This window comes from Pseudorasbora parva, chromosome 1 (assembly GCF_024679245.1).
Source record: "Pseudorasbora parva isolate DD20220531a chromosome 1, ASM2467924v1, whole genome shotgun sequence".
Lineage (NCBI taxonomy): Eukaryota > Metazoa > Chordata > Actinopteri > Cypriniformes > Gobionidae > Pseudorasbora > Pseudorasbora parva.
The window spans coordinates 38,088,484-38,107,115 of NC_090172.1; the positions used below are offsets into that span (position 1 = coordinate 38,088,484).

An 18,632-nucleotide genomic window follows, 5' to 3' on the forward strand; every position below is an offset into this window, starting at 1 on the left:
TTTCGAGTATGGGTCCACTTGACGTCGACAAAGCGGAAGGTCCTTGTATGGGCCGTACGGGCTCTTCTCCCGGAAGGGTGCGCACGCGCGTGACTAGAGCGAGAGAGGAAATATACGCCTATACGCCTATAACGCCTATAAGCACTGCTCTCAGGTGCAGATCTATGGTCGCGCCGCGCTCCACTTTATTCCTATGGGTGACATCAAGCGACTTCAAAGCTTCAGCACAGCATTCCAGGAAGGCAGCGCTGCATTTGAACCGATTTGAACGCAGAAATGACGAGAAGCGTCACATCACACTTCAGTCGTGTCGCAAAAGTGGATCTCCACGGTCTCTGCTGTCACAGGACTTCACGAAATCAACAGTTATCAAAGAAGTGTGTTTTTGACGGAGCGGTCTCAACGATAAAGGTTCACAGTCGTGCGCGGTGAGTAAAACTGCTTCAAATGTCTGTTATTGGCTATCGTCGCGTAAGTAAACATCAGTAAACAACAGGATCGTGTATAACGTTAGTTAATTTATCAATGGAGCATGCGATCTATGGTGTGTGTTTAAATACATTTATTTAGCTGACCACTATAGGTGTCAGTTTGTTTATTGTAAAACCACCCAAACATAAACCTAGCGTTCTCACAAAGCGTGCTTCGTCATTCAAATGCACTAACGGTTACTCCATTGTTGTTCTATGTATAACGTTACACTAGTCTGACGTGCAAAACCGTTTTGCTTGCTACAGCTAATGTTTAGTCGCATACAATAGTCCATAAACCGAATCATGTCCTCATAAACTGCGAGTAATGCAGTTGACAGGCCACTAAATACAGTACATACCACAGAGACGGACGTCCTGCTGTTGTTGCTTCCCCTGTTCAATTTATTTCATCCTCCGGATCTGATTCTGGATCATAAATGTATTAGTTGAATCTGGGTAGCGTTTTCTTCTCCACGCTTGAGGACGTCACCACTTTGTGCGCACTCGTCATTCTTTAGCTCCGCCCACACGAAACGCCTCCAGACGCTCGTTTTTTTCGGAAAGACTCGGTACAGCCTATATTTCTTTTATAAATATAATAAAACTAAAGACTTTTCGGAGATATGAAGGATGCAATACTACTCTATAGGTACTCAAGATTGACATGAGATTGACTGAAACTGAGTGTTTCAACCCCCCCTTTAATAAATGCCACTCACTTAGAGCAGAGTGTAACACATTAGACATCTAGAATAATGCAAGACGACAACATCCTGTTCACATTCGACATGCTGCAAAACAAGCTCAATAAAAGCATGCCAAACCAGACAGGTAACTTTGAGTTCTTAACAGGTAGACGACAACCACTTAGTCTATTAGCAATTTAATATGTAAGTATCTGCAAACCGGCCATCAACATCTGCTTCCTTCTGTCAGGTGTGATAAATCATTTAACCTATACAACAGAGGTGACTGTGCCGAGAAACTGTGCTGAACAAAGAAATTACCCAGTGAGTCTGAACATACACGTCCTGGTTGTCTTGCCTTTACTGCTGAAGTATTTGGGTCAGTCAGACTGCTAATCCATCAAGCACGATGAACAAGTCACAGAAGAAATTTTACAAAAAACATATCGCTTTTACAAGCACAGAGGGAATGTTAAACATTTTCATGCTGGCTTCATAATCTCAGCAATGGACCATAATAGACAATGTAGTTTTCCTAAGAACAAAGCAAGCATCTAGACTGAACTGTAGAGCTGGAAAAGCCAAACAATATGGTGGAACACAGTTTGCAGAGGCCTTCACATAATGCACATGACCTAGAAATCTCATGTCACGTTCTTCCATTCAGTCCTCAATTAATGCAGATCAGATGACATCATGATGCCATAAAGCTCTGCATATTCGGTTCAGCCTTATGATCTATTCATACACTCCAGAAGAGGCTGTCTGCTGAGCACTGCTGCTACATGTGAGGTACATTTTGTAATCATTAACCACAACAAAAATGGATGTTTGCGCATGTTTGTTCCTTTGCCATGTTTGAAAAATGTGCTGCTTGTTTTGAAACCCACATTCAACCCTCAAATAAGGCGTTTTCAAACTGGGGCCCAGGGACATCAAAGAGGGGTACCAAAGGGGTACAAGGGGGTTTGATTTTTTTCTCACTCTGTAAAATTTTTTCCCTAAAAAGATAGAAAAGGTTTTGTTGACTAATATTTATTGTGAAACTAATTCATAATTATTTTAAATTTAATATTTTTTAGATTATATTACAATTATTTATTGAGGCTTTAATACAAATTACAACATAAATGCCAATAAATTACTTTTAAAAAACATAATAATATAACACTTTTTTGCAGACAGTATGAATAAGTATTAGAATACCGGTAAATGGATTCTGTATTTTTATAAAAGAGGGTCCTTCGCATTCCTGCCTCAGATAACTTGTGATTGCTGATCTAATAGAAACTGGCTCTGGATCAGACTTTCCTCATACTAGTGAACAAAATGTCAAAATATTATTAAAAATGGCCTTTACATTAGTCTTTAGTAGTCAAATTTCTAGGGAGAACTGCTAGGGCAGCATTTCTCATTCAGTTTGTGAATATTAAAAGGGGTCCTTGGTTCAAAAGAGTTTGCTGGAAGGTTCTGTAACTGGTTAAAGATGTGGTTAAAAAGTGCACTCTCCATGCATGATCTAAGCTTATAGGTCCAAAGACTTCCTAACAGCTGAAGGCAGAATCATCATCATTACATTAAAAGAAAATACATCTGTAAACATCTAATGAAATATTGACATTTTAAGTTACGATTTTACAGAGCATTTTGCTTTGCTAGCCATCTTTGCCGTGTTAGAATTTTGTACCCGCCAGTGACTATTGCTGCGATTCCGGCAAAGGTTGCGCTCAAGAAAACCTGACAGGAAACACTTGATATGCGCATAAACTCTCAACATTTTGCATACAAGTATATGCGTTAGCCTAAGGTGGATTTCTTCTAGTTTTGCACAAGTTGAAGGGCGTATGCATTAAGGTGAACGAAACGATTGACATGCCAATGACACGGTTTGAAGATTTAGGTGCAGTTTTACACTTTCTCACAACAGAGCAAAGGAGGAGTGAATGTTTGCCTTTAGTCAAATGATAACCAAACCTGGGCTGGGCCCTGTTTATTTTTTTGTGTTTTTTTGTTGTTGTTGTTGTTTTTTGTTACATTTAAAAATAAAAATAAATCACTAAAATATAACAAAAATATAAGTACATTTCTTTCTTTTTTTATCTTAACTTAAATGTAATATAGTAGGATAGGAAATATTAGCTTTTTGGCCCCGCCCTCTGTGGTGGGAACCAACAGCTCATTTGCATTTAAAGGAGACACACAAAACAGCTAATTTTTCTTAAACCCAAAAATTGCCATTTTCAAAATGGCATATTACATGATCTGTTAGGAATTTTGATGCACAGAGGCACACTCTGGGGACACCTGAGACCAGGTGCCAGTTGGCCAGTAACATTTCTATGAATTGTAACAATGCATGAATGTAAGAAAACGTGGACGACGTTTCGAACATTGTCCATTTCACACCGCAAGCTTGAGGTTAGCATCAACTTCACATCAGCATAACTACATCGTCACTGCAGCTGCAGACACATCAGAGTATTCACACTGGAAGCACTTGTACAGTGTCACAACAGCGGCTCAAAAGCTACACATAATGAGCATTTCTTTACAAACAAAACTAGCCTATTGGTTTTATAAGTTGGTCATTTAGAAACCTGATAATCTTGAAACTGTGTTAACATGGGTTGTGTACAACACTTTTGTAAATGGTAAACAACAAACACATCAAGGAAAACCGCTCCAATCATGTTGTTTCAGTCATACATTGATATGTTTACAATACTGATAAAAAAAATGCTAACTTAGGTTTGATTTGGGTAGTGCCAGAGCCTATGGCTACCTGTCTGTGTATTACATAATACACTAAAATAAGTTTTACTAAAATATAACTAAAATTCCCTCCCGGTGTGAATGCACTCATTGGTTAGCATGCATGATGAAAAAAATATCAGCTCACGGCTGTATGCCTTGACAATATTTAAAAAGACCCGAAAGATGTGGAAAGCTCTGGGTGGGCAAACACCCGAAGCGTGTGCACAGAAAGCCGTATCTCAGACAGCATGTGAATAAACTGAGCTCTCTTTCAAGTCTTCTTGCATTCGAGCATACAAATTCACATAAAATTATGTTAAAAAAAATAGCAAGTATCCTAGTAAACATAGTTGATTATGTCTTAAAAGAACGTAAACAGTTGAAAAGTAAACAGGGTGCTATCCATGCAGTCGCTCTTAAAGGGACAGCAGGCTAATCGTCCTGCTGCTGTCTATTTTTAATGTTAATCAAACAGCAAAGGAAAAAGAAAAGAAAATCACTCATTGCTTAACTGAATAACTTTTGTAAATTAATTAAGGATTAATTAATAAGGTGAAGGTAGTTTCATTTATACAGTGAAGACTATGAAGTCTTAATTTACATTTGCTTACTTTATTAAATTTCTGTACCAGAAAGCTACTGTCAGTCAGATATATGACATGTCTATCGGAGCTGCGTGATGTAATTGACACATTGCAGTACCTAATAATAGATTTATTAGCAAATAACTCATCACTACTTTGGAGATACTAATAACGGCTACACTCTGTTTTAGAGGAATAACTCAGCACTCCTTTTTTTTAATCGCACTTGTAAGGGGGCTTAAGGGGTTCATTTGGTTAGTAGTTTAGAAGTTACTAGTAGAATAGAGTGAATTTGCACTGGTATCTAAAATTTTCATGTCATTACTGCCTGGTTTTGTAAAAACATTTCATGGCCTGCAAAAAAAAAAAATATATATATATATGGTCAATTTTCTGAAGTCACTGGCCATTGGCAGGTGTGGCAAAAAGTTTTAGGTCCTTCTCTTTATTATATTCACAATATTGCACAGCCTCTCATACCTTAGTGCTTAATTAAAGGGTTACTTCAGCGATTAGCATATGGCTTTGTATCAGTAGAAACCCTGGAGTATATTCAAATTATTGTGCTTTCCCCCTCATATCTCCCTGAGACAAGAGATTTATGCATTTTATTTCTAGAAAAATTCCTCCTATGATGCAAATTGACGATTTTTGCATCATAGGAGGAATGTTTGCCCAAAGGCTAAAGACTACAGCTAGCAGAGGGAGCCATTTCCGCATGTTTTGAACTCGCGCGTGGGGGATGGGAGATAACACTCAGCTTGCAGGGAGAGCTCAGCTGGCAGGCACTCATTTAAACGGAGCTATGGTGTGCAATGTAAGTCTTTTAACTTCTCAAATTAATTTCTATGAAAGTTAAGCTTGTAAAGGCATGAACTGAAACGCGCCAGACTGAACTCACGTTGTGAATGTATGCCGCGAGTGTAGTCGCGATTACCTCAGCTCTTATCACTCGTGCAGTTAGTGCTCAGTGCTGTGATACTCGCGCGGTGACTCACTCCTTATATTGAACACATTTTAATTGTAGTGTCTTCTCTAACTCAGTCACTGTAATCAAGTTGGTGGCGTTGGGGAATGGCACAGGGCAGCGAAGCATTCTGGGAATTGTAGTCTTTCATCCCCATGGGACAAAAGTACATTTTCTGTCTTTTCTCAGTCTAGAAGACACCAAATTCAAAAATAATTTCACATTTCTACTGCATTGATGACCCAGTTCAAATACAGATTCATCTTCCCAGCGCTGAAGTACCCCTTTAAACTGCTACTTCAAGGTAACAGCATTTAACATGGCATTCAATGCTCCTCACGCTCTGATGATAGTGCTGCATCTTTAAGAGAGCTTGGGGCCAGATTAACTAAACAGTGCAAATTAGCGTGAGAGCGCAATTCCCAAAAAGCGCAGATGGTAGTGGATTCTGAGTGTGATCTACTGACAACACAAATTATGGAACAAAATTAAAGCCAGATCATTTCCATAATGACCAATGAAATCTACCAAAAGCAGCACAAATTAGCATCTGGTTTAAGATGTGTTTTTTGGGCGGTAAATAATGGCACAAATACCAGTAAATTGATGATCGCAAACCATAATAAATCACCTTGCATGATTTATTTAAATACTCTCCTCCCATACATTTTGCATCTGAAAGGGAAACTCCTACAAATGCATATGCAATAGGGTCAGCCGCAAAAATGACTGCGTTCACGCCTTTTTTGAGGTCTAATTTTTCACTGCCTGTCTTTAGTTAACCCTGACAGTAGTTTAACACCAAAAGAGGGTTTGCACTGATGCAAACTGTTAGTAAATCTGGGCCCTTGACTCTTATCTTCTTTAGATGTGATACACAAAAACAAGTTAAGTAAGCCTACATCTGTAAGGAGTAAAAACGTTTTAACTTGCAGCAATTAGCTGTATGGCTAAGATGAAGATATCACAAATCATGATGGGCCCATCTCTACAACACTTCCCCTCCTTCTCCCTAACAGTGAAACAAATAATGAAATGCCACATCCTTCAGCTTAGGAAGAATATCACAGTGGTCTTACCCAATTTTAGCCTTTTGCTTGGGCTTGGATGACGCCACAATCCGGGCCTTCTTGGAACTCTTATCCTTGCCTCTGGACTTGGAGGAACCTGCCCTGTGACTGCGATGCTGCGATGAGGAAGATGGAAAGCTTTCAGGACTCATGACGCGTGGAATATTTTTCTCTCCCCTTTCTCGTGCTTTGGCGATGGCCTCTGAGATGATTCGATTGGCCTTCTGTTGTTTATCGTCCGAAAGCAATGACTCCATCTGCTGCTGCTGCTGCTGCTGCTGTTGCTGTTGTTGCTGATGTCGCTTCTGCACCCTCTTCTCTGACACGGATACGTATGAGGATGACGAAGAGGAAGAAGAGGAGCTGCTTTTCACTGGTGGGCTGAGTACCCGCGGCTGGCTGCTGGGACCATTAGTGTTCTTAGGAGGCTGTGAGAAAAGAAAAAAAGAAAGATATTACCATCCAAAAATGATATTAATATTCTCCATAGGACAAGCTTCGTCTAGAACTGGTGTGTAGGCAGGACTGTACAGGAAACCAATAGATAGGTTGCTATTTTGGGATTCTGTAATTCCATATGCTAAACCCATGACCAACAATACACTATTTAAGATACCATGACGCCATGTAGACTAGGCTGCCAGACAATATGAGAGTTCTATTCGACATGAAGCAGGAGGATGAGCTGAATTCCATGAACAGCCATAACATTACTCCTCTAGTCATGACCTAGAAAACTTGGACTCGAGCGGATGTAAATACTTTAATAGGTTTCTTATTAAGGGGGGCAAAGTCAGTACAGTGAAACAGCTACTCTGCACATAATATTAAAGGTTCTGTAAGCGATTTAAGATGTTTTGCTAACTTCCACCATTATGTTAACTTCAAGTACACAACCTCTCTCCAAAACCCAGACCTACAAAGAGATGCCAGCAACTCAGAATGTGAAAAATCATTAACAGGCAAGGTAAAGCTGAAATCACCGGCCAAATGCTGGTAGTTTTACAGACATTTATAGGTAATTTTGCTCATCTACGGAGGTTTTCTTATAATGTGCACTGTGAAGGCAAAGCTCTATGGTTTCTTTTGATAATGTCTGATTAAAAACAAAACAAAAAGTGTGCCTAGTATTTGTTGTTACCTGACCTAAATTGGGCTCGAAACTAAAAATATAATAACAGTGCAAACTGTTCATGATCTTAAAGTTGCAATGTAATGGAAGTAGACACAGATCTTTCATATTGTGACGTACATCCAGGACTTAATTCTAATCATCGTTTGTTGATTTAATGGAGCTTACAGTCGACTGTAAGAAAGGGCTGGGGTTTAAGCAGACTAAAAAGTGATTGGGGAAGTGCAGAATATGTCACCAGAGAAAAGTCTGTAGGTTCCCGGGAAGATCTAGTTATGATGTTTCGATTAAAAATCATGGGCTCAAAAGAAGATGAAAAAAAGAAAAATGTATGCATGGATGAATCGTTCAAAACAAGATTCATAACATGATTTTGCAAAATAGATGAATTTCCATTTCTTGCTGATTTTAACTCAAACGAAAAGAGACCAAAGATTATATATCAGTTTAGAGTGTATTAAGTGATAAATACCACAATCTCTGGTCTCTTTTATCTCGTATATTTGAACTGGGAATTTCACCAGCCTTTGTGCCTGGTGGCCAACAAAATATTTAATATCTTATTGACAGGCAAATAACATTTCTAGTTTAGTGATTGGCTAAAATATGTCTCACTCCCCTGATTCTTTTTTGCCGTTACAGTGTCTAGGGCTGAGACAGGTGTGATTTCTCACGACACCTATTTCAGTGAGGCCTGTCAGGTAGTAGAGTCACTTTATGTGCTTACAGCTCAAATACTTTTCAAGAGTTTGGGGTCTTTCTTTACCCAGCTCAATACAGGTTGAGAATTTAATAAGTGCAGTAGGTATTTCATGACCTCGCCAGGAAACTAAATATAAGAGGGGTTCCAAGATAAAAATCCTTGGAGATTCTATGATAATCTGATTGTAGCTGAAGCAATGCAGCATGGTAAGCCTGAGTCCACCCACACACACTGGATGACAACATGGGAAATCCTCCATCTTTGAACTGCTGCATCATCAATGTTCCTAATGCCTGGGTTTCATAATATTCACTGTTCTCCAATCACATGGCCAACCAGCTATAGATGAAGATAAAGGAACGGTTCAGACAACTGGACAGGCAAATACAGGTCAGCACGGAGGCTACACACACGTATCCACATATTTAGAATTTTATCGCTAGTTTAAGCATTTCAACATTATGGATATTAAAACTTGTATAACTTGTGGTATGGAGGTGTTAATAAGTCACAATTCATCAGAACGGCATCGCACACTGATCAAAGGTCAAGAATTTAAATCTTTAACCTGAGAGCCAGTTTATTCACATTATAAAAAGACAAATATGTATACCGGTAATTCACTGCACGATCATTTAACAGGCAGAGACATGCCAACTTTTATTATTCATGCCCATTTTTATGACATGGAATCTTTCCATTTTCAAATCTCACATTTTCACAACAGGAAAGCAGCTAGTGAGTTTGAACTCCATAAAGAAGGCGAACAAGATCTTATCTGTTTACTTTATTCGGTTTTACTTAGCACACTTGCTCTTTATAAATATGACACATGTCCGAAGCAAAGTTCCAATCCTGCCAATAAAGCTTAGTTGACTCTCAAAAAAAGAGACCGACCTATAATCAGATCACCTGGCCTGCGCTTTACTGATGGCTAAATAAAAGGGAATTATCTGGAAAGAATGAAACAAAAGAAAAGAGAAGGGGGGAGGGTTATAAACACTAACTCATTTGGTGGCTAAACATGAGCCGGAGAGCAGAGTGAGAGAGACTGAGCTCTCCTGAAATATTCACACTAATCCATTCGAGGCATTAAGGGGTAAATCAACAGGAATGGAGACAAGCAGGAAAGCTATAGGGGAAAGGTGGGAGAGTGTGTGTGAGAAAATGAGCAATAGAGAGAATATGACGTGAGCGTGCAAGAGAGGGAGAGACGGAGAGAGAGCGCAAGGGGAAAATGCAGCAAGCCGTGAGCACTGCAGCTATGTAACACATCTATAAATAACTGAAATTACAGGCTGCCAGCGCCGCAGCAATTTCAATCTCTCTCCTTGCTCAGGTCATCAACGTCTTTGCTTAGAAAGAAACTATATTGAAATGGTAAAGACCATGCGGCGCAGCCACACAAAGCCTGATGCGCACATGTGGCACATCCCATGGCACCTTGGTGCAAGAAAGCAAATGAAAACGAAACAGGAAGAAGAGCAGACAGGGCACCAAAAGCTAGCTAATGTAGTATTCTCTTTTAGCATGCAAGCTAAAGAATAAGAAATGGAGAGAAGCAGTTAGCACAAGATGGCGGCGATTGTGTAGCCTGCCGCATGAGCCTGTAGCTGTTCAGTTCCTGCCGGCCCCCTCCCCCACCTCCCCCCTTCCCTCCTCCTCCTCCTCCTCCTCCTCTTCCACCACCTCACTCCACCCTCCCCCCACCCCATACACAAACACATGCTCGCTCTCTCATTCACTCACTCACTCACCCGTCCTCTCGGCCTCTTCACTGTAGACATGTTTTTTTCTTTTCTTCCTTCCCCCCCTTCCCTCTCTCCAACCGCCAACAAAAGCCTTGCCCTTTCGCCGTTTTTTTTATCTCTCTCTCTCTCTCTCTCTCTTTTGCACGCTCCCTCCTCCCTTCTCTCTCGCTCTCTCTCTCTCTCACTTTCCCTCTCTCCCTTCCTCCCCCAGCAGGTCCGTGGCTGAAGAAGCCCTGTTCACCTCCTCCTCCTCCCCTGGCCGGGCTGCATGGAGCCGCACTTCACGGAAAACGAGGGAATGAGGAAGAGAACGATGAAGCAGCCACGCTGGTCCGGGATTCTCTCATTCTGCTGCGCTCAGCTGCGCTCGGTCTATTCTTTTCCCTCCCTCTCTTGCTCTCTCTTTCTCATCGATTCCCTCCAACTGTCCGTCCGAGGACAACTGCGCTCGATCTCTCCCGGCCGTCGTTTTCTCGTCCACTCTCTTGCGTTCACACACACGCATAGACCGACAAGACTTCTCGTTCCTCTTTCTCCTTTCACATACCAGACGAAGGTAGGATTGCTAACACAAAAGGTTTTTTGTACTGGCTCAGTTGGACGCTCTGTAGCTTGTTTTTCTTATTTCCACTTGTTTTTTTTCCTTCCTTTTCCCTTGTTTCCCTCCCCTCTCTCAGGCTGGGGTGTGTGCGGAGAGCAGGAGACGCAGACGAAGCGGCGAGAAATGAAAGCACAAAGCAGCAAAACGCATCAGCATGAATATTAGAGATGTCGTTAAAATCCGGACTCGTTTTTCTCTCTCTCTCTCTCTTGCTCACTCACTCTCTCTCTCTCTTTAGCTCATTGTGAAACAGGAGGTCCAGCAGAGGGTGCTAGCTGTTATTACATTAACTTTCACAACTTAACCCTAAAAATACTGAATTTCTTTACTTGCTGATTCCAACCAGGCACAAAATGAACAACAGCAAATGTTCAAGAAAATTAATACATCTACACATGCATTCAACAGATAATCGGTGTCAAAACAGCTTTGTCTTGATCTAAACAAGTAAAATGATTCACAAATATCATTTTAAATAATCATGTAAGCAATACAGCCATCAGATTTACACACACACGCACACAGGCAGGTGGCATGAGTTTATGTGCTGCTGGATCGACTAACAGGAAGTGACAACAGAGACTCAAGGGGAAATGAGGTCGTGCCCTCACTTTCCCAAAGTGTGACAGATTGGCCATGTGCAAAGCTTCATGTGCACTGCAAAAAAAACACTTGTACCCACACATACATTTGCAGCATACCCAAAAGCAAGTGTTTGAACTATGAAAAAAATAGGATGCAAATTAATGTTTATGCCCCCCCCCCCCCCACCCATTCTCCCCAACAATATGTCAGATATATAACAAATGTGTTACTTGACTATACCAGCCATCTAAAATCACGCACAAAAGTGGGTCAGTTTAGCATAAGAATCTTACGGAGTAGCAGAGAGCTAGCTAATAAGCTTTGGCTAGGCATGGAGACGTTTGGTTGGCCTTGAGACTGGAGTAAGATCAACTTTTACAAGGTTAAATTACGTCTAGGCAATACAAGAGACCATTTAAAAACACTCCTCACTAGGTGGCACATGGTGTAGCTGCCTGCATGGGGAGACATTACAATTTTTACAATTTACAGGCTTTGTGTGTGTGAGAGAGAGAGAGAGAGAGAGAGAGAGAGAGAGAGAGAGAGAGAGAGAGAGAGAGAGAGAGAGAGAGAGAGAGAGAGAGAGAGAGAGAGAGAGAGAGAGAGAGAGAGAGAGAGAGAGAGAGAGAGAGAGAGAGAGAGAGAGAGAGAGAGAGAGAGAGAGAGAGAGAGAGAGAGAGAGAGAGAGAGAGAGAGAGATAACAAGGCCTTGAAGTTTGGACTTGTGGAGACAATTCAAACGAGACTTCAATAAACAATTAATGCGATCATCTACTTACATGCAAAAAAATTATAATAACACATTGAAATAATAATAAAATTAAATAAATCAGATAAAAATGAATATACCAAATATTTTAAAATATAATAATAAAAAAACGTTTTTAAAAACTTTTCCCCTTCACATTTAAATGTGACTTTTTGAATGATTCAGCCAACCACAGCAGACCTGTCACACACCCACACACACGCACGCACATACACACGTTTGTTTTCATGTTTATGAGGATTTTCCATTGACATATATTTTATACTGTACAACCTAAATCCCCCTACACTAACCCTACTCCTTAACCGACCCATAACATTTTTAGATTTTCAAAAAACATCACTTAGTATGATTTATAAGCTGTTTTCCTCATGGGGAGCAAAAATGGTTTGGGATATTTCCATCTTTGTGGGGATGGCAATGTTATTTCAACATTCCTAAAAGATTTATAGGTTTATAAGGATGTGTTTGGTACTTCATTTTATTTGCAACCTGTATTTGTATGTACAGGCAGCCAATAAGGAATAATTTAAATTATAAAGCAAAGAAAAGAGTGTGCTTGTATGTACTTTTGGGAGGAAAAAGAGAAATATGCACACGCTTTGAAGGTCACATGGCACAAACCACCTCTACACTAAGGCAAGCAAATGGTTAATATGTAAATTAGATGAAATAGCAGCACCAAGATATGGGGAGGAGTTCAGCTCTACAAAAAAGAAAGAGAGGGAGGGAGAGAGAAAGAGAGCGTGCTCTATTCCTTCAGTTCTCCATCTATGTTTTCTAGCTGAGATGTAATGTAAGGTATTAGAATTATATGATAATTCTATTTCATTGTTTTTTTTTCTTGTTCTTCCATGTGTTCATAATTTCGTTGTATGACAGCCAGGCCAAAATGTATAACTACATGGCACGTTTCATGAAGTCATTGGAGCCAGTGATGGAACTGCTCCAACTGTAAATGAGGAGACATTTACTATATTTCCAGAAGTTTTGGGATGCCCAACTTTACATGTACACGAACTCTAATTACATTCCATTCTTAATCCGTTGGGTGTAATATGGAGTTGCCCTACCCTTTGCAGCTATAACAGCTTCAACTCCTCTGGGAAGGTTTCCCACAAGGTTTAGGGTTGTGTTTATGGGAATTTTTCTCCACAACTAGCTCGCTCATCCATATCTTTACGGACCTTGCTTTGTGCACTTGTGCGTAGTCATGTTGGAACAGGAAGGGGCCATCCCCAAAGTTCCCACAAAGTTGGGAGCATGAAATTGTCCAAAATGTATTGGTATGCTGAAGCATTAAGAGTTCCTTTCACTGGAACTAATGGGCCCAGCCCAACCCCTCTAGAGTGCGGATCGGGCTGCATTTTTCTGTCCGAGCCCGACCCGCGTCCGACAGAGCAGTAACCGAACCCGACCCGAGCCCGACAGGCATTCAAATATTTATGTCCGAGCCCGACCCGAGCCCGACAGTTAAAATAAATGTTTTCCCCTATATACTAATGACACGCACGTTTGTTTGTGTGGAAATCCCGCTTTTATTAAGCAACTGTAAGGAAGGCATTCTGAAATGTTTACAGACGAGCGCATCAGCGCGCACACGGGGCATTAAACGTTACACAGAGCCCAATCAAATAGCCAACTGAAATTAAATGAACAAAGGTCTGCTAAAAATGGCCCAAGCTAACAGAACAAAACATTAACGTAACACAATTTAAATGCTTATTGAAATGAAAGTCATCTTACCAATTTTCTAAAACTGTGGTTCCTAAACTGCAACATGGGATCTATTTACATAATCTATCCATCAAAGTTTAGGCTAATCGAGGTTTTATGTAGAAAAAGGATTGCATCAACTGCGGATGGCTTCAAGGCTGTCCTGCTGCCAGCAGCGCTGAAGTTGCGCTCACTGGAATGATGAGGATGCCGCGGGCAATATGCACGCACGTGTTGCGAGTTGTTGTCACGGCGACATAAACAAATTTCCGCATGCAGGAAGACGGATGTTAGGGTAATATTATGCATGTATTTTAATCACAAAAACAAACCATTGCATCAAGTTAAACAGGCCCATTGGCTACTTGCATAATAAGCAGTTTTAAATTTAAAAGGTTCAATGCCTTTTCGCGCTGACGTGACCGAGCCCGACCCGAACCCGAACGTAATTTCTAAATATCTGTCCGAACCCGGCCCGACCCGTCGGGTACCGTCGGAACCCGTCGGGCTCGGGTCGGGTATCCATCCTCTAAACCCCTCAAAACAACCCCCACACAATAATCCCCCCTCCACCACACTTTACACTTGGCACAATGCAGTCAGGCAAGTACCGTTCTCCTGGCAACTACCAAACCCAGAATCGTCCATCGGATTTCCAGGCAGAGAAACGTGATTAGTCACTCCAGAGAATGTGTCTCCACAGCTCTGGAGTCCAGTGGCGGCATGCTTTACACCACTGCATCCAACGCTTTGCAAGTTTGGAAAAATTGAACGGTTGTCTGACCTAAACTGTATGATAATTTTTGAAAAAAAAAAAAAAAAACGCTTTGCAAGTTTGCATTGCACTTGGTGATGATGTAGCTGCTTGGCCATAGAAACCCATTCCATTAAGCTCTCTATGCACTGTTCTTGAGCTAATCTTGTTCCCAATTGCTTCCACTTTGTTATAATGCCACTGACAGTTGACCGTGGAATATTTAGTAGTGCGGAAATTTCACAGATGGAAACCTATCACAGTACCACACTTGAATTCACTGAGCTCCTGAGAGTGACCTATTATTTTACAAATGTTTGTAGAAGCAGTCTGCATGTCTAGGTGCTTGATTTTATACACCTATGGCTATAGAAGTGATTGAAACACCTGAAATCAATAAATTGGAGGGATCTCCAAATACTTTTGGCAATATAATGAAAATCAGTAGAAAACAATTCCACAGCATCAATACTAATTTGTGATAATTTTGCCAATTGCAAAGCAAACAGATTTTTTTTAAAATATTAAAATAAATGTTTCATTAGTTGCGTTTACATAAAGCATTGTTTTCTAATTTCAATCAGTGTAAAAGTCCAATCTGAATGAAAATGTTCCATGTAAACACCTCAATCTGAATAAAAATGCTTAATTTCAATCGGGTTGAGAGGGGTGGGATAAACCTTTTCTAATCTGTTCAATAGGACGGATGTAAACACTTGACCGGATTGAAAACCGAAACTGTAAAGTTTTGCACACATGTAATGAAGTCGAAATGGCGTAATGACAAATGACGCACGACCGGAACGAGCTGATGTTGTTGTTGAATATAACAAATGAGTAGTGTCAAACTAAACTTCACTTTCGACTCATCATCTATAAAACTGTCCCACAAGTGTTTTCTTCTGACTCTTATCTGCAGTTTAGGGACTGGAATGGATGTCTTTACTACTTGATTATTATCTAGTGGACTTTGTTTTCAAGCACTGCACTCGCAGTCACGTGTACATGTGTTTTTGTGTATGCACACCTTCAGCAGACCCTTCTGATGACGAAAATTACATCACACAGACAGCGTGCAATAGTATACTTAGTAGTATACAGGCTTAAAGTGCCACCCCAGTTAGCAGTCTTAGACTTTGCTGAAAATTGCTTTTAGCTTCTTTATGAACAGCTCCTACTCTAAAACAAGTCCTACTTTTTTAACACATAAGTCAAAACTTAAGGCTATGCTTAAGAGCGTATTTTGTTTTATACAGTTAATACATATGGCCCCAGATATCAAAGTAATGTAAAGAATATGATTTCATTATCTTATATGGCCAGGCCCACATGGAATCAGTGCATGTACTGTAAAAGCCTGCAGCAGCAGATTTCTGTGGCTTGCATATGTGTTTGTTAAACATGTTGTATAATTCAATTACATCTTAGAATCCAATAAAAAAAAATATCCTAGCTGTCAGCCAAATTCATTTTTGAAAAAAAAAATCCCTCAAAAAACACCACAAAAGTATAGTTTTAGTATTTACTAGTGCTTGCAAGTTTAAATGGTCCTGCCGTCTTCTGTGTTCAGACTAAAATTGTGTTTGATGTTTTCAATATTCAGGAAGTTACTTTCTTGGAGCACATAAAATAAAAAGGACTTCATATAGATCAGACTGCTTGTATTCATTAGCAAAAATATAGCCATGTGCAGTAATGGTATCGAATTGAATCGATGACATGATAATTGTAATCGAATTGAATCATGAGAGCGGTGACGATTCCCACCTCTACTGACAACCACCAACAAAACGCCAGCCACTTTTAAACAGTCAAGAAAAAATCTACTTAACAGTCACTTCCTTTTCCTGCTGATAATGAACTCACTCTTACGTTTCATAGTTCCTCAACAAAAGCACTTTTATAAGCCTTACTTAAATATCACATTTTCACACACTTACACCATTTTAAACTCTCACGTTCATCTAGAGCTCTTATAACGGTCTAACACTGTAATGATATCCCTGCCCACAACCTAAAATCGGTGTCCTGCTTAGGTGAAAATGAATTACACTGTCAGGACCAGAGAGAGAGTTTAGAGTCCATAATTAGGACTAGACCTGCAGACTAATGTGGAGTACAGTGGATAGAGCTGGAGGGATGGAGGGAGAGAGGGAGGATTAATGAGGGAAGGCCTGATGTGTAGCATTGGTTTCCTGAACCCATTAAACATGACGTCTATTAATGACCCATACAACACACCACCCCCTCTAAAACTCTCTCACACACAAACACCCAAACACACACACACACACACACACACACACACACACACACACACACACACACACACACACACACACACACACACACACACACACACACACACACACACACACACACACACACACACACACACACACACACACACACAATAGAGAACAATGCAATCATACACTTAATGAGCATATATTCAGTATCGCTACACTGATTCAGGTCTGGTTTGCTATCTTTGTGGGGACTCTCCATAGGGAGGTATTCTTACAAAACGTACATCCCCTTACACTAACCTTACCTATTACACAAAACTTTCACATTTTTACATTTAAAAAAAAAAATCTGTATGATTTAAGCTTGTTTCCTCATCGGGACCTCAATTTAGGTCCACATGGTGACAAGAGTCCCCGTGAGTCTGTGTGCATTAAAAAAACATGTACACAGACACACACACACACACCCAACACATGTTCTTTAGTGCATAAACAGTGTCAAAAGACATAAGCACACGCGAGCAAATCTAACATAATCCTTAACCCATGTAAATCTGTAATCAAATACTTTTTGTTACAATATATTTTAATATAACATATCAAGCAGGTCAGGATTTTTTTTTACTGTGATTTGAGCTAAAGAAATAAAATCTATGATACCAAAACAAAACAATAACTGAGTACAAAGCATTTTGGCCAATACAACATGTTTTTGCAGCGTTGATCATAGTAGAGTGTGTGAACGCAATGGCCAATCAGAAGTTTACGTTTTAAGTTCTGCATGGGGTTTGTACACGTTATAACAAAAAAATTATAAACACAATGCAAATAAGAGATGTATTGTGCAGTACAGAGAGATTTCATGATTATAATGGGAGTTTTGACAGTCATTGTGCATGAAGTTAAGTGATATCGGCTTCGCTGATTATAAGTATATAACTTCACTCGATTACTGTAAGTAACCTTTGAATAAATCTTGTTTTTCACGCTAAATAAGTAGCGCAAAGTTTTAGTAGTGGCAACTGTATTAAAATGTGGGACTGAATCTGAAATTGTGATAACCATAGCAACAGACAGGACAAAAATAAATAAATCTGATCAAAATAGATCTTTGTATTAAATCTTAAAGTGTAAGTGCAATAAACCTGCCTCTATTCTCGTACTCTCGAGTATTTTCGTACTCTCGTAATCTCGTGCCACAAGAGCTCGCAGGATTAAAATGTGACAAGATTTCTTGTCAAGTGAACAGCTGTCTCATGATATCATCATGAGGGAGTGTGAGGGTGAAATTAGCATATAGTTTGCACTTTGAATATTGAGAGAGTAATGTTATGGTTGCCAATGTCTGGTTGCATGTGTTTCTTACTGTTTGTATTTAATAAAACTAATGTGTAATGTTCATGAACTAATGCTTAGGAATAAATGACAATACTTACTTTACGATGTTTATACAGTAATATGTTATGAGGCGCCACGTAGGATTTAAATCAAACTTCGCTTATCAATACATACATAACACACGTGCATATACACCTATACATTACTCGCATATACATGTATACTATTGGATGTTCAAAATACATATATGAAATACACGTGCACACTAATATGAAATCCATACCATACATATAATGTTAGTAATGAATGCATACACACTTGTGAATAACTTGCATATACATATAAACTTGACGCACGCATAGACCTATAAATACTCGCTTATATATATATATATATAAACTTCCATGCATATACACCTATAAATACTCGCATATACATATAAACTTCAATGCATATACACCTATAAATACTCGCATATACATATAAACTTCAATGCATAT

The 18,632-nt window shown here is 39.8% G+C and overlaps 1 protein-coding gene and 1 long non-coding RNA gene across 9 annotated transcripts in view; one reads left to right on the forward strand and one right to left on the reverse strand.

Moving 5' to 3' along the window:
* The window catches only part of chd9 (chromodomain helicase DNA binding protein 9), a 98,204-nt gene that overhangs the window by 39,065 nt on the left and 40,507 nt on the right, over positions 1-18,632 (reverse strand). For 7 of the 8 annotated variants that reach the window (XM_067440134.1, XM_067440128.1, XM_067440113.1 and 4 more), the window contains exon 3: positions 6,544-6,962. In XM_067440134.1, the coding sequence (XP_067296235.1) occupies positions 6,544-6,962 (419 nt within the window). Of the gene's footprint in view, positions 1-6,543; positions 6,963-10,126; positions 10,297-18,632 lie in introns of those variants that run through there. The other variant, XM_067440137.1, reaches the window with a different exon arrangement.
* On the forward strand, positions 10,539-11,923 carry LOC137071929 (uncharacterized). The gene is made up of 2 exons (XR_010904553.1): positions 10,539-10,676; positions 10,798-11,923. It is a non-coding gene; the product is annotated as an uncharacterized lncRNA (long non-coding RNA).